At 39.4% G+C, this 21430-nt stretch overlaps 1 protein-coding gene across 5 annotated transcripts in view; it reads left to right on the top strand.

The window, feature by feature from the left end:
• PEX1 (peroxisomal biogenesis factor 1) overlaps nt 1–19342 on the top strand; it is a 50303-nt gene extending 30961 nt beyond the window's left edge. Inside the window, exons 17-25 of one of the 5 annotated variants that reach the window (XR_008389642.1) lie at nt 1803–1867; nt 5204–5346; nt 5428–5600; nt 6302–6478; nt 7432–7662; nt 8870–9067; nt 9363–9493; nt 15854–15970; nt 18987–19076. Coding sequence is in view for 4 of the 5 variants with exons in the window: in XM_053655049.1 (XP_053511024.1) it covers nt 1803–1867; nt 5204–5346; nt 5428–5600; nt 6302–6478; nt 7432–7662; nt 8870–9067; nt 9363–9493; nt 18987–19071 (1203 nt within the window). In the remaining variant the exon portion in view is untranslated. Of the gene's footprint in view, nt 1–1802; nt 1868–5203; nt 5347–5427; nt 5601–6301; nt 6479–7431; nt 7663–8869; nt 9068–9362; nt 9494–15853; nt 15971–18986 lie in introns of those variants that run through there. The other 4 variants (XM_053655049.1, XM_053655048.1, XM_053655050.1 and 1 more) reach the window with 4 other exon arrangements.
• The last annotated feature ends 2088 nt before the right edge of the window (nt 19343–21430 follow it).

The raw sequence follows: 21430 nt of genomic DNA, 5'->3' as shown, positions 1-21430 counted from the left end.
CTTACTGTGTTCCTGCTTAAGGCAAATCTGCATGCCTTATAAATAAAATTATACATAAATAAGCAAAGAGCAAAGAGCACACTATACTTGGAGGGAGAAGAAAACCTAGAAGACTAGGGGCTGGAGACCACACTGAGGCAGGAAGCCGGGTTTTTATGGTTCTGTCATTTGTTGGCTGTTTCACCTTCGCTAGTGTCACACTAAGTCTAAGTGTTTTCAGATACAAGGTGAGTGTGGTAATTAAGGGACATGCTATTATGTCTTGTAGGCCATGGGTAAGCCTCACAGTCCTCTAGTCTGGGGTCCGATATCTTCGTTGTGCAGGTTCAGGGTCCAGCAACATTAGTCTGCCAAAGCGTGATTACATTGCAGGCATATATTGTAACATGATTCATATATAACCTGCAAGCCAGTGCAGTAAATTCGCGATCTAGTTAATGCCTACCCTTTTTTATCATGTGAATTGCTGTGAGCTGGTTTCATGGCAATAATGGAGAAACACTGTAACGTTTACATTTTCCTGTCTTTTTTTCTGGATTCTGCAATAACTGACCATTCTCCTCTTTTTGCTTGTCACTAGAATATAGTTTCACTATTTTTAAAAAGACATAATTTTCGAGATTAAAGCTTGTGATAAGTGTTGCATTTTAGATTTTTCCATCGGGAAAATATCTTACCCCTTTGTTAAATCCGCAAATCACCGTTAGGCGTGAGTTCTCTATGGAAAGGTTTCAGTAGCAAGCTCATACTCTGGGGGCGGGGGGGGGCGGGGCGGAGCGGGGCTGACCCCAGGCGGCGTGCCCCAGAACAGGGTCCTTTCACTGACACAAGTGTGCTGCCTGGTCCCCCCACATTTGGGGGGACTGGGTTGTTTCTTGTTCCGTCCTCTCTAGTTCTCTCATTGTGTTAAGGAAATCTAATTAAATGGTGGCATATTAATAGATATATAGATGGCTGTGTATTAGATATTCTTGATTTTGGTCACATATCCTGATCAGTATTTCGTTTTTTTGAGGGAATAATTTTTCACTGGAGATCACTATAGGGCATATTCATTTTTTTTAAATTTTAAGATCCCAATTTAAAATACTGTCCTTATTACTGATTTTGTTATATGTAGTAAAGTTTATTTTAGATTATATTCTTCAACTTCTGTACAAATAAACTGGCCTCATAATTGAAGATGCTGATTAAAGTAATTCATCTCATTACATAATTTTGGGAATCTCCAAAGATTTGAGGCAGATGGAACATTTTCCCTTTGTAAGCCATTCACTGCTTTACTAAACAAGTAATTACTCAGCTCTTACTATGTAGAAGGCACTGCTTTTGGCACTGGGGATTCAGGAGTGAACGGAACTGCCTTTTTGGAGCTCGTTTTTTATTTACTGGCGAGAGACAATCAACAGATACAGTCAGGATGATATACTGCCGGCTGGTGGTGGTAGATGCTGATGAGGAAGACAAGCAGGGTCAGGAGGTGCAGAGTCACTTCACTGGACTGGGTCATAGAGGGGGTTGTTGGCCCTTTCCAAGGACCTGGCATTGGGTCAGAGATCTAAATGGAACTGAAGCAGTGGACTGTGAGACTATCTGGGGACAGATGTTGTAGACAGAGGAGACAAGGGTAGAACTTGTGGTGTGATATTTATTCCAGCCACATAATTTTAAATGTGTTTGAGACATTTATTTAATCATACTAAAATTTTTTCATGACTGCATTCAGACTTAGTCTTAAAAAATTATATTTTGTTTTAAAATAATTTTATCTTACCCTTATTTAATTTTATTTTATCTAATAGGGGCCGGAGTTACTCAGCAAATATATTGGAGCAAGTGAACAAGCTGTTCGGGATATTTTTATTAGGTCGGTTACCTATGGGTGTTTTTTAAGCCACTGACTATTATTTATCAGTCAATGCTGTTTGGTCTTCAGTTGTTTTTGTTTGTGTGTGGGGTTTTTTGTTTGTGGGGTTTTTTGTTTTGTTTTAGAACTGATATTTTAGACCTGTGATTTATGTGGAGAACAAAGATTCTGTTCCACCAAAAATCACTTAAATATGAAACATTTTCAGTATCAAGTTTTGGGAATTGTTTGGTTTTATGTTAATAATAGAAATATTCCTGAAGTGCTGAAAGTGGAATCATAAGTGGTTATTTAAAGGAATCTCAAAGTAGATCTTTGTATGAACCACATAATCCCTCTAGTCTATCTTTTTTAAACTAAGATTCCATGTGGTCAACTTAATTAAAATAGAGTATAGCTATTGCTGTGTTTATATAAAATACATATGAATAAGAAACTAATATTTAAGAATCAAAATATTTAAATATAATCAGATTATAGGGAGTTTTCAAATTAAAAAGCTACTTTATTTTATTCTTCTAAAATTTTATTAGAATATATGTAATGTACATATATATTTTGAAGAAGAATAATGAACTCTTAAGAGTATATCCACCACCCAGTTTAAGAAATGGAACATTATCATTATTAATGGAACATCCATTAATAATGGAACACATTATTATTTAATAGATAAAGACAGTCACCACATATTGAGAAAAGGGTCTATTTACCAGCAAGATAGTACAATTCTAAAATTTTCTAATACTATACCTTCAAAATATTTAAGGCAAAAATTGACAGAACTGCAAGGAGAAACTCACAAATCCACCTTTTAGTAGAATTTTAATACAGGTTTCAGTTGTGAGGTTGAGATTTTTTTAAAGAGTAAAAATTTAGAAGATTAAAACAATATATTCTACAAGATTGATCTAAGCATATTTAGAACATGTACCCAACAACTAGAGAATATTCTTTTCAAGCACACCTGGAACATACTCAAAAATTGGCCATATGCCATTCCATAAATAGCAGTAAGTTTCAAAGAAACAGTATCATATAGATTCTATTTTCTGAAAACACATTAAAATAAAAGGATAATCCCCTCCCATTCGTTTAGGTATTTAAAAAAAAACAAACACTCTTCTAAGTAATTTATGGATTGAAGAGGAAATGGAAGATACTCAGCACTATTAAGTAATAATGAAAATTCTATTAAAATTATCAGATGCCCCACAACTTATTTCAAGGAAAACTTGTAGCCTTAAATTCTTATTTAAAAAAAAAGATTGAGCCCTGGCTGGTGTAGCTCAGTGGATTGAGCCCGGGCCTGTGAAGCAAAGGGTCGCTAGTTCGATTCGCAGTCTAGGGTATATGCCTGGGTTGCAGGCCAGGTCCCCGGTAGGGGACACATGAGAGGCAACCACACATTGATGTTTCTCTCCACTCTTTCTCCTTCCCATCCCCTCTCTCTAAAAATAAATAAGTTAAATATTTTTTTAAAAAAGATTGAAAGTTGATCAGCAGGTATCCATTTTATGAAATTAGGAAAGTATAGATGCAAACTAAAAAAGAAATAATACAGAGCAAAAATTAATGAAATAGAAAACAATAGAGAAGTTCACAAACCCAAATATTTTCTGAAAGCCTGGTAGAATTGACAGGTCTCCAGGAAGTTTGATAAAAATAAAGACAGTATGAATAAACAATGTGTATTAGGGTTATAGGAGGGACATGACTAAAGATACCCAGAAACAAATGATAAGAAAGGAAAATTATGAAATAATATTATGAACTTTATGCCAGTATTTTTGAAACTTGGGTGACAGACAAAAAGACAATTGACCAAAATCGCAGAAAGAGAAACAAAATCTGGATAGTACTATAACTATAGGGAAAAAATTAGTCACTTGTTAAAATTCTTTACCCAAATCAAATATCAGACCCAGTTGGTTTTCTAGGAGAGTTTTGACAGTCATTCAATGAACAGATCATTCCAGTCTCTTGTTGGCCCCAGAAGATTTATCTTGTCATTCATTTATCCCTGCTGATGTCATGACTGATCTGTGAGATACAAACTCTTCTTAAGTATTGTTACATATATCAGGTGCATAGGTTCAAGGTCATGACTAGGTGCGTGTTTGTATGTGACTAATATTAAGCCATTAACATTTAAGCTGTAAGTCTGGTTATAACACGTGTGCGATATTCTATAGTAAATCATACCTGAGAGATACTGAGAACTTTGAAGTCAGTGTTAGTGTAGTTTTTTTCATGATCTTTGAAGTCAGTGTTGTGTTTGGGGTTGGTTTTATTTACCACTGAAAATGGCTAGAAAATATACTGATTCAGTAATCCAAAATATTCACTGCAGAATTTCAGTGAATGCTACTCAAGTTGCTTATCAAAATATTTTTGCAAGTGTTGTGAGAAGTATTTATGCCTTGAGCACAGCAATACTGTTTGCAATGACTATCACAAACGTTTTGCAAAGCCAGTTATTGAAGATTCTGATTAATGTTAAAGACATTTTCTTGATTGCATTCTTTAGCAATATCCATGTTTCCATCATTTGAAAATATTTTTGTTCTTTGCTTTATAATTTTTACATTGTAACTATAAATAATTATGTATTTCATTATATAAATATAATAAATGCAAATTTGCAGTATTTTTACTTCTTATATTTCAGTCCATACTAGTAATGAATGTGTCTCTCAGATACATACTGCTGTTGCAGGATTAATGAGATGTTTCTTGGGCCTTTTTTTATCATCAGCATGACAGGTGTTTTGTATTATGGACAATTCTTCAGACATCTAGTCTAACCTGTTCCCAGAGATGGAATTTGTTTTTTTCTGTTTAACTAAAAGAAAATTAGTTAAAGTTCAAAGTTCAAGTTAGAAAAAAGGTAATATACATAACTAAAATATATTTTATAGAGTTCTTAGAAAACAATATGAAAATAATGAGCTTACCAAATTTTAAATGGACAAGATGAATGGCATTTCACAAAAGAAATAAAGGTGGCCAATAGGCATATAAAAAATGTTTGCTTATATTAAGAATTAAAGAAGCATTTTACTTACTGAATAAGACTCTGGTTTTTGTTTTAGTCCCTGTCCAGAAGGCCTCAGTCTTAGGCAAACATCTTGACCTAAGACCCAATTTACTGAAAGCTAAGATAATTACGTATGCCTTCCTTTTTTCAACAATTCATTATGAAGATTTAAATACATAACATGTGAGCATATATATATATATATATATATATATATATATATATATATATATATAAAATTACATTGCAAACTCAGAAGCCCTATTCAACTGTGAAGTATTATTTGTTTTTCCCAGAGCACAGGCTGCAAAGCCCTGCATTCTGTTCTTCGATGAATTTGAATCCATTGCCCCTCGCCGAGGCCATGATAACACAGGAGTCACAGACCGAGTCGTTAATCAGTTGCTGACCCAGCTGGATGGAGTAGAAGGCTTACAGGGTAATCATTGTAAATACCCAACTATTTTATTGTAACAGAGCCTTGCCAGGACTCTGAACAGTTTGTGTTTTCTTCCCCCAGGTGTTTATGTGCTGGCTGCTACCAGTCGCCCTGACTTGATTGACCCTGCCCTGCTTAGGCCTGGCCGCCTGGACAAATGTGTATACTGTCCTCCTCCTGATCAGGTGACAGTTCCGTATTCAGAGTCCAAAACCCAACAAATGCTACACTCTTTCCTTGTGAACTTGTGCCAGGTAAAATAGCAGCTGTCCTCAAAAGACCAGCTTTAGGCAACGGTCTTAGCCACTGCTCACAGCATAAAAAGTTTCTGAATTAGGTACAGAGGCTGTCTTTGGCCCAGCCATTTCCATGCAAATCTGAAAACTTCGTGATCTTTCAGTGTTGGCCAGTTGGGGAAAAAAGGAAGGAAACCCCAAGTATTGCGTGTCCACATTCCCTGTTTAAAGATCCCATATTTCATTATCCCAGCAAAAAACTCTGATACAGAGTCAAGCATATGACTTGTAAGTACATTGCAGGTTAGGTAGAAACAGGAATTTTAACTGTTCCTTTGTTGTTCCAACTCTTGTTCACAAATTTAGAAGCTAAAGAGTAAATTAGTCAAAGGTGTAAAATATCTAAATATATGTCACATGTAGCTATTCTTTATTTTAATTTTTTTGAAACACAGCACATTTGTCCAAATCTAGAAAATAAGCAGCGTCTGCATAAGAAATGATTTACACTGAATAGTTAAGAATATTGCTTTTCATTCATTTTCTTCCCTGTACTTTGTTAGGGAACAAGTCCCAAGATAGTAGACTGATGGTACATTTTTTTCAACTTACTTATAAAACTTATTAGATATGTAAAGCTAATTTCTAAAAAATCTTAAGATAGTTTAAAGTAATATTTAATTTTGTTTTATTTGTTAAATCAGTTTTTCTCCCTTCAGGTGTCACGTCTTGAAATTTTGAATGCTCTCAGTGACTCTCTCCCTCTGGCGGACGATGTGGACCTTCAGCACGTGGCCTCAGTAACTGACTCCTTCACGGGAGCCGACCTGAAAGCACTGCTTTACAACGCCCAGCTAGAGGCCTTGCACGGAAGGCTGCTGTCCTGTGGGCTCCCCGTAAGTTATGTGAAGACATCATTACTAAGGTGCTTCACGAACAGTAAGGAAAGTCCAGTACCAGAATCGTAACCTTGAAAAAAAAATCCTGTTTTTTTTAGCAACTTTGGTAAACTGTATAGAAATTTACCTTTAGTCAGATGTTCCCTAGTTGGAATATTGACTCTGCAGAGAATTTGTAATCATGAAGAGTTTGGTGTCTTTTTAACATTACCTACTATTGGTGAAGTACATTGGTGTGCAGAAAGATATTTAAATTGGGATATCATGAATTAGATAATACAGATAGAAAGATACTTTAATTTTTAAAAAATAACCATTTTGAAGCTCACATTGTCCCCAGTCTGGTCAGTAGGAGCTGCTTTTGAATGGCTTTCGTGTCCTTTGCTCATTCTTTGGTTACTTACCTTACTTCTTGTACCACTTTCTGTAAGCCTTAGAATCAGCTTTTTCTCTAAGAATAGTAGTTTGATTTGAATTTTTACAGCAGATAATTTGAACTCTGCTACATTATGGACTTTACAATACATTTTCCAGGAAGAGGTTTCCTGTGTACACTCCTCTTTCCTATGTGTGTTTTTGTAAGGCTCGATGTCCCTAAATCAGACACGACTAAGTTCTTGTTGTTCATTTTGGTTAGCCATTGAGGTTCTTTCTTTTCCTCTTTCATTATCAGAAAAGGCTTATGTCTGGAAAGTACAGAAATCTGACTCCTAGGTTTGTTACAGAGTTTTGGGACAGCTGGTTAGCATATTATCTACACATTCCATATGGTCTTTTAAAAAATTATAATAGTTAAATTTCTATCATGTCTTCAGAACCATTGGAGAATAAGTTTTGGGTTTTTTAATGCCTCAAGTTGCCTTGTACTGGTCTGTTCGAATGTTTTGTGTTATTTCTTGAGTTGCAGATTATTTAGATCTTTACAATGGGTTGCCCTCTGTGTGTTTTAGGATGGAAGCTCCAGTTCTGACAGTGATCTGAGTCTGTCTTCAATGGTTTTTCTTAACCACAGCAGTGGCTCTGATGACTCAACTGGAGATGGAGAGTGTGGCTTAGATCAGTCCCTTGTTTCTCTAGAGATGTCTGAGATGCTTCCGGATGAGTCCAAGTTCAACATGTACCGGCTCTACTTTGGAAGCTCTTATGAATCGGAACTTGGAAATGGAACCTCTTCTGATTTGGTATGCTGTTGTCATTGGACAGTTCTGAAATATGATGCCATATATTGATGTAAAGTTGTAAAGTGACTTGTCTCCTAGCCAGCTCCATGTGTTCTTTCTCATTGGTTGGTTCGTCAGTAAAATAGTCTTGTTTCCCTCACACTAATTAGTCATTTTCATTCCTTGGTCAGAACTGTAAGACAGAGATGGCCACTAGGGGGAGGCAAAGTAGCCAGATGGTTTCTTTCAGATTTATCTCCATCAGTGGTTCTCATACACCTTTAGTAGCAGATCCATTTTATATTAAATTTAAATTCTGTTATTAGGACATTTGAGGATAATGAGGAATTTGGTAACATACTGTCAAAAATCTTTGATAACCAAATGATATCTGTCTGTGACACTTTTGGTGTAAAGTACAAACCCAGTAAAAATGGTGTAAGTAGTAATAATGTTTTAACAGGGGGAATGTTTAGATTAAATATAGGAAATATCATTTTTTTAAAACTTTTTTTTACTTTTTAGAGAAATGGAAGGGAGGAAGAGAGACATCAGTGTGTGAGAGACACACTAATCATTTGCCTCCTGCGTGCCCCCAACCGGGGAACCTGGCACGTGCCCTGACTGGGAATGAAACCAGTGACCTTTCGGTTCACAGGCCAGCGCTCAATCCACTGAGCCATACAGCCAGGGCATCACTTTCTTTTAATTAAAGTAGCATTCAACACATATTTCCCCAATATTAAGAGTAATTCACTGTGACTTTTTTGGGCATGAATAACATTTTTATGTATATTTTTCTTGGTTTTTGTAAATTTGCCTTATTCAGGTTTTGAAAAAATAAAAGTGACCGGTTTTTATTCCCAAGAGTAGTAAGCTATTGTTTTAATTCCATTCTTTAATTCTGTTTTCCATTTCTTAACTTCTACGTGGAAATGTCCCAGAACTTATACTTGCTGAACCAATCCCTAGGGCGTCAGTGTGGTGGATTTAGTAACAAAGCATTGGCGGGACCTTGCGCTGTGGCAGTTTTCACTCGATGATGGTTCAACGTAGATATAAATGACCTTTATAAAATGAACAGTTTGCTTAGTTTCAGTTAGTTAAAATGTAAGCTTACCCATATTTAGGTTTTAGTGCCTAAAATTTTAATTTTGTCTTTGATAAACACATACTTTTATTGTTTTCCTTTTTTCCCTTTCTTCTCTCATTACACCTAACCCTGCAGAGCTCACAGTGCCTGTCTGCACCAAGCTCCATGACTCAGGATTTCCCTGCAGTTCCTACGAAAGAGCAGTTGCTCTCACAGCCTCCCGTGTTCAGAACAGCTTCACAAGAAGGCTCCCAAGAACTTACACAGGAACAGAGAGATCAACTGAGAGCAGATATCAGTATTATCAAAGGCAGATACCGGAGCCAAAGTGGAGTATGGCTTTTCTCTCCCCGCACCATTATAATTGTAACAACTTCCTAAAAATCATTTCCTTTTTTAATTTACACCTGTTTATTTGATTTGTAAATGAGCTATATTTATAAACAAGGGACTGAAACCTGTTGATCAAATTGTTATGTGCTTCCTGCTTTCAAACAAATTTTAGTAATCTTAACCAGAAAGGGAGTGCATGGTCCCTGAGAAGACTGACAGAAGGAGAGAACACTCGGGCTGCTGCTTTCTTTCATCATGTCCCAAAGTTAACTTTTTGTCCTTTTCTTTCTTTAAGGAGGATGACTCCCTTAACCGTCCAGGACCAGTCAGAGCCAGTCTGGCCATTAGTCAGTCTCATTTAATGACCGCTCTCAGTCACACAAGGCCATCCATTAGTGAAGATGACTGGAAGAATTTTGCTGAGCTGTAAGTAACAGACTGATTCATAAGTATGTATTATTAGAGGTGATAGTTATTCGCTTGAACTTTTTAAATTCTTATTTAAAATTATATTTTGAATATTTAAAAACCAATTCAGAAATTTGTTTAGTAGCTCGCTTGAACTTTTTAAATTCTTATTTAAAATTATATTTTGAATATTTAAAAACCAATTCAGAAATTTGTTTAGTAGCTATGCATTTAAACACCCAAAAACTCTAGGAGTAAAGAAGTAAAAAATGAATTTTCATTAGCCAATTCATTTGACTTGAATTAATGATTTAATTTTAAAAGCTTTGAAGAAATGAAAGAAATATTAAAAGTTCAAAATGATTCCAATATAAAGTTTGTGAAAATGTTAGGGAAAATATACCTGTTTCACTTAAATTTTTTAAAAGATTTTATTTTTAGAGGGGAAAGGAGGGAGAAAACCATGTGTGGTTGCCTCTTGTACCCCCTACTAAGGACCTGACGGGGACTTAAACAGGAGTCTCTTTGGTTCTCAGGCCAGTGCTCATTCCATTGAGCCACACCAGCCAGGACCTCACTTTCCGTATAATTTGTATTTTATTAATCTCAAGAACATCCCAGTACATTCAGGCTTACTCACTTGTACACATTTGGATTTACAGGCTTCTTGCAATTGTGTCTGTAGTGACTTAGTCCGAGACCCACAGACTAGGGACCAACTCAAGAAATTATTTTTCCTATTCTTTAGAAGTTATAACTCTTTTTGGCAGAAAAATTGTCTTCTCGATTCTTTGGCTGATCTAGTAAGTAAATTACCGTAACACAGATTAACAGAAAAATTTAATTGCAGTTACTGGAGCCCCATAAAAATAAGAGACTCGGAGGCAGCCAGACAGTTGAGGCTTAGATAGCAGCACTGTCCTGAGGAAAGGGGCAGGGAAAGCAAGGTGAGAAGGGCAGCCGTGTGGTAATCAGATGTTTGTGCTGCCATGCAGGTGTCTTTCAGATAAAAACAAGTTACCTCTGGGCCCTGGCCAGGTGTCGCAGTTGGTTGGAGCATCGTCCTAATGTGCCTTATTGTGCAAGCAATCAGATTTCTGTGGAAACAAAAGAAATACAAAGGTTAATGATTAGAGCAGGCCATAACTGCAGTCTTGAGTTCTAAGGGCTGCCAGTTGAGGTTTCTAGATGTCAGATGACAGCATCTTCTGCAGGTTGAATGTTTCTGATGATGTTATTGGATGTTCAGGTAAAAACTCTGAGTGGCCCACACAGCAGCAGGCACAAAGATTGTTCATGCATGAGCCGTTGTGATTTGTGGAAAGTTTTTGTTGGGTTGTTTACATTCGGTTTTCAGGGATTGGGGAAGAGAGCAGGTTTTGAAATTATTTGTTTTTATTGATTTTAGAGAGTGAGACACAGATTTATTATTCCACTTACTTATGCATTCACTGGTTGATTCTCATATGTGCCCCGACTGGGGATAGAACCTGTACACATTGGGACAGAGCTCTAAGCAACTGAGCTATCCACCCAGGGCCTAACGGAGCAGTTTTTGTTTACAGTGTTTCCAAGTCGAAAGAGTGAGGTAATTTAGAAATGTTCATTTGGAGACTTGTAGCCAAATACTAGAAGTGAGGAATAGAAATCAGGAACCAGTCCAGTTTACAGGTAGAAAACAAAACATCAAAGGCAATTGACAGCTCTAGAACCTTGTATCCACAAAGATATATTACTGAAACATAATTTCTCTTGATATTCACTCCCATTTTTATCAAAGATAACCACAATAAGACTGATCTGTTTGCAAAACAAGTGCAGTTTCAATAAACTTGGCCTGACTGTTTACATAAGTGCAGCTCTTTTAAACCTGCTTTACCAGAACATTTCATAAGGAATCTCCGATTGAACTTAAAAACCTCTTGAGGCTAGGACGCCAACAGGGACTCATCATCAGAGTCTGCTTGCAGTACATTCATGTGGGAGTTCATTCCCCGCTTCTGGAGGTCCCCAAGATATTCTGAGGTTTCTGCATCTGCTAGGAAGTGATGTTCTTTACTCACCTGATAAGGCTACTGGGAACCCTATAAGCAAAGGTGTGCAGGTTGGTGTTCCAAGGTCCTTTATTGGCTCCGTAATGTCAACCTTCGTTCCTCCTGTGTGCATTCTCAGATGTGACATTCTGGTTCAAGCCTTCAAAGTATCATCAGTGTTTATAATTGTGTCCTGTTACAAGGAGAAAAGATTCTTACTGAACTTATGTAAATATATTGTAAGGAAAATAAGAATATTTATTCAGTAGGAGTTTCTGAATTCTGAAGGGATCAGGTAGGGAGAAAAAATGTTTCATCTTTGTTTACATAGTTATATTTACCAAGTCACTGATAGCCTAAAAGGTTTCCTTAAATTGGGGAAAAAACATAAAAGAAACAATGTTTCAAGCAAAAAAATTACAAAAATTGTAATCATCCTCATCAATTCATTCAGTCCCATGTAATTAATTTTCTTGACTTTGCTCTTTTGTTAGTAGTTTTTATAGCCATCAGTAGTCTGTAGATTCTTACCCAGGTCAGTGGTATGGTCTGAGAGTATCAGGAACCTGCACTTGTGAGCGTCTCCTTCCCATGAGGCTTGATGAAGAACTACTGCAGGAACACTTTTGCAAAAACATCCAAGTAAAACAGTAAGTGTCTGTAAATGACAGAAATGGCCATGTTTAAAGATCTGATGTGAGTTCATTGTAATTCACTTAACATGGTAATGTTATTTTTGTGACACAACATTTTAAAGGATAATATACTTGAAATTATGATGAATACCATTATGTATCCGATTTTAGAAATTTTATGTAGTTTCTGGAACACATAACAACATCTATTCATACAGATAGAACTGAAAGGTTTAGTATTACTTCTAGGCTTGTGTTAGTGAGTATACTCCATGACGTTTCCCAAAACTACAGATTTGTCCAGTGACTCATTTCTTAGTGTATTCTTGCCATTAGGTGGTGCGTGAGCGCGTATCAGATGAGCCTACTCAGTTTATCACTTCTCATCGTATAAGGAGAGGACACATCTTTTGAGATGTTCCAGGGTCTCTTAAATATTCCAAAGTGAATTAGAGATCCTAAGACTTTTCACTTAGAATTTGATTTGGGGGACATTTGTCAAAAATACCAAAATATTTTAAAACAGTCAAATAGGATTACATATCACTGTGAAACAATATGTAATTATCTATTTAACCAAAGTGACAGTTAAAAACTTTGTAGGCAAATACAAAAAGTTACATAGTTGTAAAACAAATAACACTTAGCTCTTTTAATAGAGAAGATTGTTTTCTTAAGTAATCAAACATGAAGCATAGGAAAATTTGTCCTTTTAGCAGATGAAAGAAAATTGTTTTATGTAAGTACACTACTGATGTTAAAGTTTACTTTTTAAAACTTTATTCCATTTTAATCAGCTTGACTACACCAACTAAAATTCACTCTCCAACTTTCTGTATCCTTTTAGTTGGTTCTTTTTCCCCATTCTGAAACATTCAGTTGTTTACAATAAAATTATTTTCCCTTAACAAAAGTCCATCTCTATACGTCATACCTTTTTACCAAAACAAACCCACTTTCCTTGTATACAGAGTTGTTTTCCTTATTTTTTGCAGGTTTAATTACATATATTAATTAGAATTCTTAACACTTAAAAACCTTAATTTTTAGTAGTTGTGAAATGTTACATCAGCATTCTCTAGGTTGGCAAATCTGTGGATACATTTCATCATTTCTAGAAGCATAACCCTCTCTTCAATAGCACAGTTTTTCACTGTGACATAGGGCATGTTCACTTCTTAGTTTCTCTGTAATAAGAAACCAAAAGTAGATAAACCTATGTTCAGTGCTATTTCAGTATTTTATTTTAAAATTATCTAGATAGTCAATGAACTTCCATCATTTAAATTAGCAAAACTCTTAAAGAGTGTAAGTTACCAAAGGCATTTGGGAAACTATTCGAGTAGACCTCATACAACATAATTGTTGAAAAGTTTACTTAAGAACTTTTTTCTTAATATTTAGATTATGAGACATTAAAGTAGCTAGCTAGCCATTGTGAGAATTTTTTAAAATTTATTGGCATGACACTGGCTAACAGAATGCTACGGGTTTTAGCCACAGCACATCTGCACACTGCTGATGTGTGTTCACCAACCCTGCCAGGTCTCCATCCATCATCTTTTGTCCCCCCAGACCCTCCTCCACATGATGAGAGATTCTGTGACAAATACAGTACATAAGCTTATTTGACTAAGAAACCTAGGTAGAATAAAAGTTGTATGTCTGCATTATATTAAAAGCTGATAACTTTGAAAATGTGCCTGTTGTAAATAAACCAACAAACTTAAACTAGCTTTTTTTTAACCAAAGATTATTCCAGATCACATACATTTTAAAAGCATTTGGGTTAATTTCTGTTACATATCTGAGAGTTTAGAAATACTTAATTTAATGAGTGCTTATTTTTCTTTGGCCAAAAAATTCATTTTGTTCTTTCTGTATGGTGGCTCTAGTAATGCTTAGTTGTCTTGACCTTCATTTGAAACAGTTTTATTGTATTGTGACAACTGTCATATCAGCATGCATTATTTTTAAAAATTATCAGAATTGGTGAATTTTTGTGTAGCCATTTTATTATTGAAGATGGAAGGAAACAAGCAATATTTTCAGTATATTATGCTTTATTATTTAGAGAAGGTGAAAACGCAATGGAAATGTAAAAATATTTATGGAGAAGGTGCTGTGACTGATCAAACCTATCAAAAGTGGTTTGTGAAGTTTTTTGTACATTGACATTTTGGCCCAAGAATTCTTTGCTGTGGGGCTGTCTTATGCATTAGAGGATATTTAGCAGCGCCCCTGGTCTCTACTCACTAGGAGCCAATAATGGGAGATAGTGGACATACTCAAATTATTCAAATCAATAAAGTTATTTGTGAAACTAAAAAAGTCTTATTTTACAGAAAAAACTAAACAATTTTTGGCCAACCCAATAAACAGCTTTTTTAGAAGTTAATTTTGGCAACACCATCTGGACAGAGGAAAATATCACATATTTGTAACATATATCCATAGACATACAGAGACACAAACAGAGTCCCTGTAGCTCCCATTCCCAAAATTGAGCCACAAATCAGGTGCAATGATACAAAACTCAGTGTATAACAGTTGAATCCAAATTATGTCTCTAATAGAGCAAGTTAAGAGTATTTGCTCAAATGGCTAAAACTTTCTACTAATATTTGTGGAGAAGACTTCTAAGATTTCTATTTGGCCTTTGATAAGTAATCTTACAGAGGCTGTGGACTAGATTTGGGGCAGGGGAGCTCTTATTGCAGTCTGTGCTTTAGAAAGTCCTTTTGCCCTTCCACTGCGGCCTCAGGTGGCTGTGGGCAGTGTCGTAGTTGTCTGCCTAGCTGTTCGTGTCTCAGAGACATGGTAAGATTTCCATTTTCAAGACACAGAAATAATGCAGGTTTTCTCCTAGGAGTTATTAGGTTTATTTCTCTAGTATCTAGGTTTATTTCTCTAGTATCTAGGTTAATTACTATTTAAAACTTTCCTTCCTTTTGGGACAGTTCTGCTGTAAATATCTGTAAGAATTTTGAGAAGAATAGGATAGTTTGGGGGTTGGTAAAGATGGGTGGACTTTGAAATGTCTCTAGAGCTACACTTCTGGTTTGGCAAAGACTGCAGGCTGTAAAATGACCGTCTGAATTCCTCAGAGAACTGGTTGCAGCCTGAATGTGGTTAAGGGGCCGACTGTCAACTAAGGCGGAACTCAAAAGTTGCCTGTATTCTAAAGCATCAGGGTTTAATGCAGTATGCCTTTAAAAGGCCTGTGAAGCCCTGGCCAGCGTGGCTCAGTTGGTTGGGGCATCGCCCTGTAACTAAGAGGTCATGGGTTTGATTTCCGGTCAGGGCACATACCCAGGTTGTGGGTTCGATCCCTGGTTGGGGTGCATGCAGCTGATCACTGTCTCTCTCACATTGATGTTGCACATGCGCTTGCTCGCTCTCTTCCCCCCTCCCCCTCAAATGAGAATTTTTTAAAACCTATATGAAGTGTTTAGCAGAGGCCTCGGAATGTTTTCCTTTTTTCCTCTGATTGTGCAATTCAACCTTGGATTAGCTCACCTTAGCAGGAAAGGCTCTGCTGTTGCTTCTCTCGGCCCCTGGAATCTGCTTCCCCGTGGGGCCGCCTGGCTTGTCTGATAACTACAGTAGAATCCAGGTGGGGAAGAATGCCCCTCAGCAGCCAGTGGAGGTCCCTGTGAGCAGGGTCCCAGTAGACAGTAGTCCTTCTGACATCTCTCTAAATTTGGCAGGATGTCCTGAACATGGAAGTAAAGACATCCACAAAGGGCATGACTCTTCTAAATTCACCTCCTGGCTTTCATCATGTACATGAGTGACCTGTACAACCCCAGGCCCGAGGGCTAACTGTAAGTCTTGTAGGGCAAGGGACGGTAACACAGGCAGTGGTGCATGTATACAGTGGGATATTACTTGGCCGTAAAAGGAGAATGAAATGTCACCATTTGTGATAGCGTGGGTGGACCTTAGAGGGTATATGTTAAGTGAGACAGAAAGGCAAATACCATATGAGTTCACCTGTATGTGGAGTGTAAAGAACAAAATAGAAGAACAAAGGACATAGAAGCAGACTCATAAATACAGAGAACAGACTGATGGTTGCCAGATGGGAAGGGGTTGGGGAACTGGGTGAAAAAGGTAAAGGGACTGGGAAGTGCAAATTGGCAGTTACAGAACAGCCTCAGGGTGACAGCACAGGGAATACAGTCGGTTGTGTATACTTATGTGTGGTGCCAGGTGGGTACTGGGAAGAGTGGGGAAAACACATTGTAAATACACGACCGTAACCACTGTGCTGCATCCCTGAAACTAACACAAAACGATGGCTGTAACCGAGGTTGAAAAGACACAGCAGACAGGCCTGGATCTCCAGAAGGGGAACCGACAGCGCATGTGCTCTCCGTCCTCCCGCCTGGCTAGGGCTGCCCCTCCCGAGGCCGGCACCACACTCCCGAGTCCGCTTTCTAATTCGGCCTTTCCGCGGGTGCGGTAAGCATGAGCGGTCTCTAAAACGTTTGAAAATTTCGAAGTTTTTCCAGTCAGAGGATCTATCTGGCCATTGACAGGTAGAAACTTAACGTAAATCTTAACAGTGATTCAAACCAATAGGCCTTTTTAGGACTTAACCTAAAGTGGGTGCAAGCAGCGTCCCAAAGTAGGCCGCGAAAGATGGAGCCCTCCCGGAACTAGCCAGAGAAAGCGAAGACCTGCCTTCTCGTAGGTGGCACAGGTGGTGCGGTGACAGCGGTGTCTCTGGTTTCCCGCGAGGCGCCTGCAGTCACAGACAGGCTCACAGGCCCTGCTGGGGTGGGACTCCCTCGGCACCGGTGGAGCACAGGAGCCGGAGGCTCTTAGGGAAGAGCTGGCACGTCGGCAGAGCGTCTCGGGTCCTCAGTCCGTCCGGCCGCCGGGGGCACGCCGGTACTCGCACCTTCTGGCCGACGGGCCACACGGCCAAGCTCTCCAGGCACACAGTTAGGCGGGAGGGCCCCTCAGCAGTGAACCGACTGGTCTGTAAGGCGGGCTCGAGCCCAGGGCCTGCGGCACCAGCGTCTGCCTGCCACCCTCGGGTTCCCCCGCTGACACCGGACCCGAGAGGACAGCCGTCTCTCGGGACGAAGGGTCCCTCGGAGACGAGCTCGCGTCTTTCCCGGTCACTGTACCCAAGGAACAGGGTCACCCAGATGGTCTTTCCTGCTAATCTAAAGTTCAAAAAACGGAAGGGACCCTCGCCACTCTCCTCCCGGACCCTGCTGGGAGGAGTCCCCGAGGCTGGTGCGGCCCCAGTCCTACCTTCGCCCGCGACTCGGGTCCGAGGGCCGGGACCTCTCCCCGCGGCAGCCACTGGGGAGCTCGGGTTGGGCACCCGCTGCGAGGTAGAAACTCTCCCTTACTCCCTCCTCGGGTTCTTTGTTGAATTCAGTTGACAAAAGACAAGCGAACAGGCAAAAAACATTTAATCTCGTACCTACGGAGCCCCATAAAAATATGAAACTCAAAGGTAGGCAGGCAGTTGAGGCTCCCGTGCTCTTCCGAGCCAGGGAAAGCGGCGGGGCCGGGGCCCGGGGAAGGCGGAGCACAGCCAGAGGCCGGGGCGGCCGAGCGCGGGCGGGGCCGCCCTGCCGCGCGGTGAGGCCCGGGTCAGACAGGCGCCTCTGCTAACAGCGCTCCCTGCGCCGCAGGCCCCACCCAAATTCTGCCGCACCCCTAGGGGAGAGGCGGACAGCGGCTGAGGCTGCTGGGTCCCTCTTCCCTTCAGCGCACACTGACCCACCTGCCGCAGTGGCGCGTCTTCGGGGGGCAGGTTCTGCTCTCCCTCGGTATACTGTATAGTATGTATTTGCTGGATAATGTGCACTTACTGTAGAAGAATGAGAAATCTCCCTTAATCCCTCTGCCTCCCAAAGCATATTTATTTGCACGTTCAGGTGTTTCTTTCTCACTAAAACAAGACACCGCACACACGGCTGAAGAGCAGCTCCCCTCTCATCCGCCCGCTCCTCTTGAACGTTCCCGTCACATTTTAAATAAGTTACTGCCGTATTGTTTTTGACACACTTTCTAATATGGTTATCCCACATACCCAGTTTTGGGACACTTATTTGCAGCTTTTCACTTACAAGCAATGTGATAATTAACATTCTTGAGCTGAACGTTCGCACGTACTCTTATTTGGTGGGGGTAACGGCAGCTTTGTCGCATCGCCTTCGAAGTGACTGCCCCTCTGCCTCCCGGAAACACCAGCGCGTATTCCAGCCGCAGTGCAGTGAGTGCCCTTCACCACACGCTCACGAACAGTGTCAGCCTTTCTCCAGTCCTGGCTGATGGGGGAAAATTCTATCTTGTTTAAAATTTTACACTTATTTGGTTAAAACTGTAAAGGTTATTTGGTTAAAACTGTGAAGGTTATGTTTTTATATTAATCACTGCCATTTGCATTTTATCTTTTCTAAATTGTCCATACATCCCCTTTACTCCTTTTTCTAGTGAGGTGTCACCTTTTGAAAATATATTTCTAAGAACTTTCTGTAATTTCTGTTTTGAACACTATTTTTCCAGCTTGTTAGTTTGTTTTTTAAAACTATTCTGGCCCTGGCTGGTGTGGCTCAGTGGATTGAGTGCTGGCTGCAAACCTAAGGGTCGCTTGTTCAATCCCAGTCAGGGCACAGGCCTGGGTTGGGGGCTGGGGCTGGGTCTGGTGGGGGGCGCGTGAGAGGCAGCCACACACTGACGTCTCCCTTTCTCCTTCCCACTCTCCCTAAAAGTAAATAAAATCTTTTTTTTAAACATAATTGTTTGCAAACAAGGCATGGTCTTTTGTAATTTTAGCATTGACATGTATTAAGTATCTCACTTTTTTTTTAGGTATGAAAGCTTTCAAAATCCAAAGAAGAGGAAAAATCAAAGTGGAACAATGTTTCGACCTGGACAGAAAGTAACTCTGGCATAAAATATACTTCTGATTTTTTTTCTTGGTGACTTGTCCCTATGTTGTAATAGTAAAAATTGTGTCTGTAATTTTTTAAAATAAATTAATTAAGTTGTAAAATCACAGATTTGTAAACCTGTGGTTATATAATGATCAAGATTACTTGAGAGTAATACTGTATAATGGGATATTTATAACAGATTCTGTATTTTATTTCCTATAAATCTGTATTAAACCCTTAATGAAATACTTGCCAAACAGTGTAATTTTTTTCTTTTGAAGAAAAAGATAATAAAGAATGTAATTACATTTCTTAGAACTCACAATTGCACTTCCGCCAAGATGGAGGCATAGGTGAAAACACTGTGCCTTCTCGCACAACCAAGTTTAAAAACAATAGCTGAGTCGGGCAGGAAAGATCCCCCAACCCAGGCGCAGGCAGCTGTGGGTGGACCCCAGCTGTGAGGTAGCAATGGGCGGACCCAGTAAGGGCGCAAGGCAGCAGGCTGACCGTGGTCACACATTCGTGCGCAGAGAAACCAGTGAAGGAGCAAGCAGTGAGACAGACCCCGAAGGGCCCAGCAGTGGGAATCGGCAGAGGGGACCGCTATTACCCCTCTTTGACCCCGCCCCCACATACAGCATCACAACCCTGCAACCTGGGTGGCCCCGCCCTGGTGAACACCTAAGGCTCCGCTCTTCTTATGTTACAGGCACGAACAGATCAAAACATGGCTCAAGAACAACTCAGAGCCCCAGAGCTGATAAATCTAAGTGATGAAGAAATAGCCAAACTTTCAGATACACAATTCAAAACACGTGATCAGGGTGCTCACAGAACTGATTGATTTTACTCACAAATTAGAGGAACATATGAAGACTAAACTAATTGAAATGAAGGGAAATGCACAGGAAACCAATAGTAATGAAAAGGAAACAGACTCAAATCAAAGGAGTGTACCAGAAGGAGGAAAAAAATGACCAAACAGAAAAGGATGAAGAAACAAGAATTCAAAAAAAGGAGGAGAGGCTTAGGAACCTCCAGGACATCTTTAAATGTTCCAACATCCGAATTATAGGGGTACCAGAAGGGGAAGAGGAACAGTCACGAGTGGAAACCTTATTTGAACAAATAATAAAGGAGAATTTCCCCAATCTGGCAAAGGAAATAGACTTCCAGGAAATCCAGGAAGCTCAGAGAGTCCCAAAGAAGTTGGACCCAAGGAGGAACACACCAAGGCACATCATAATGACATTACCCAAGATTAAAATGAAGGAGAGAATCCTAGAAGCAGCAAGAGATAAGGGGACAGTCACCTACAAAGGAGTTCCCATCAGATTGTCAGCTGATTTCTCAAAAGAGACCTTATAGACAAGAAGGGGCTGGAAAGAGGTATCCCAAGTCATGAAATCCAAAGACCTACAACCAAGATTGATCTATCCAACAAAGCTTTCATTTAGAATGGAAGGACAGATAAAGTGCTTCTCAGATAAGATCAAATTCAAGGAGTTCAGCATCACCAAGCCCTTATTATATGAAATGTTAAAGGGACTTATCTAAGAAAAAAGATAAAAAAAGATGAACAGTAAAAGGACAGCAAATCACAGTTATTAAGAACCACGCCTAAAACAAAAGCAAACTAAGAGGACAGCTAGATCAGGAGCAGAACCATAGAAATGAAGATCACATGGAGGGTTAGCAACAGGGGAGTGGGAGAAGGAGAAGGGGGGGAGAAGGTACATAAAATAAGTAGCATAGATGTTAGGTAGAAAATAGATGGGAAGGGAGGACAAGAATAGTATGAGAAATATAGAATCTAAAGAACTTGAGACACATGGTCATAAACTAAAGGGGGGGAATGGTGGGGGAGGGGTGTGCAGGGTAGAGGGGAATGAAGGGGGCAAATAGAACAACCGTAATGGCATAATCAATAAAATATTTTTTAAAAAAAGAACTCACAATTGCATACTCAACATCTTTCTTGCATTTGACAAGTTTTCTACTTAGCAACTTCTTGACTTATAGAAATAAAATATCCTATTATTTACAAATCCAATTTTTCTTCTTATATCAGCAAATGTAGCATTTATACAAAATTCAAATAAATTTAATTATTCCATTGACCAGAAATGAGATCCCGTTTTCCTAACGTACACATGCAGTGTCAAGACCAGGGTCCTGAGTGACGTCCACTCCTTCCCCAGCTTCATCAAGGTTTCACTTATGTTCTTGAGGTGAAGTCGGCCTCCACCTCACTGTGAGCCACACTGTGGCCATGCACAGCTATGTGACATAGCTCACACAGAGTGTAGGGTGATGGATTCCCTCGGGTGGGCCCCCTTAATGGAATGAGGGCATGATGTCTGCAGACACAGACAA

The sequence above is a fragment of the Artibeus jamaicensis genome, unplaced genomic scaffold (genome assembly GCF_021234435.1).
Source record: "Artibeus jamaicensis isolate MK-2021 breed Jamaican fruit bat unplaced genomic scaffold, CSHL_Jam_final contig_923, whole genome shotgun sequence".
In the NCBI taxonomy this organism is placed as follows: domain Eukaryota; kingdom Metazoa; phylum Chordata; class Mammalia; order Chiroptera; family Phyllostomidae; genus Artibeus; species Artibeus jamaicensis.
The sequence above is the reverse complement of the archived record's forward strand: the minus strand, read 5'-3'. Positions and strand labels throughout refer to the sequence as shown.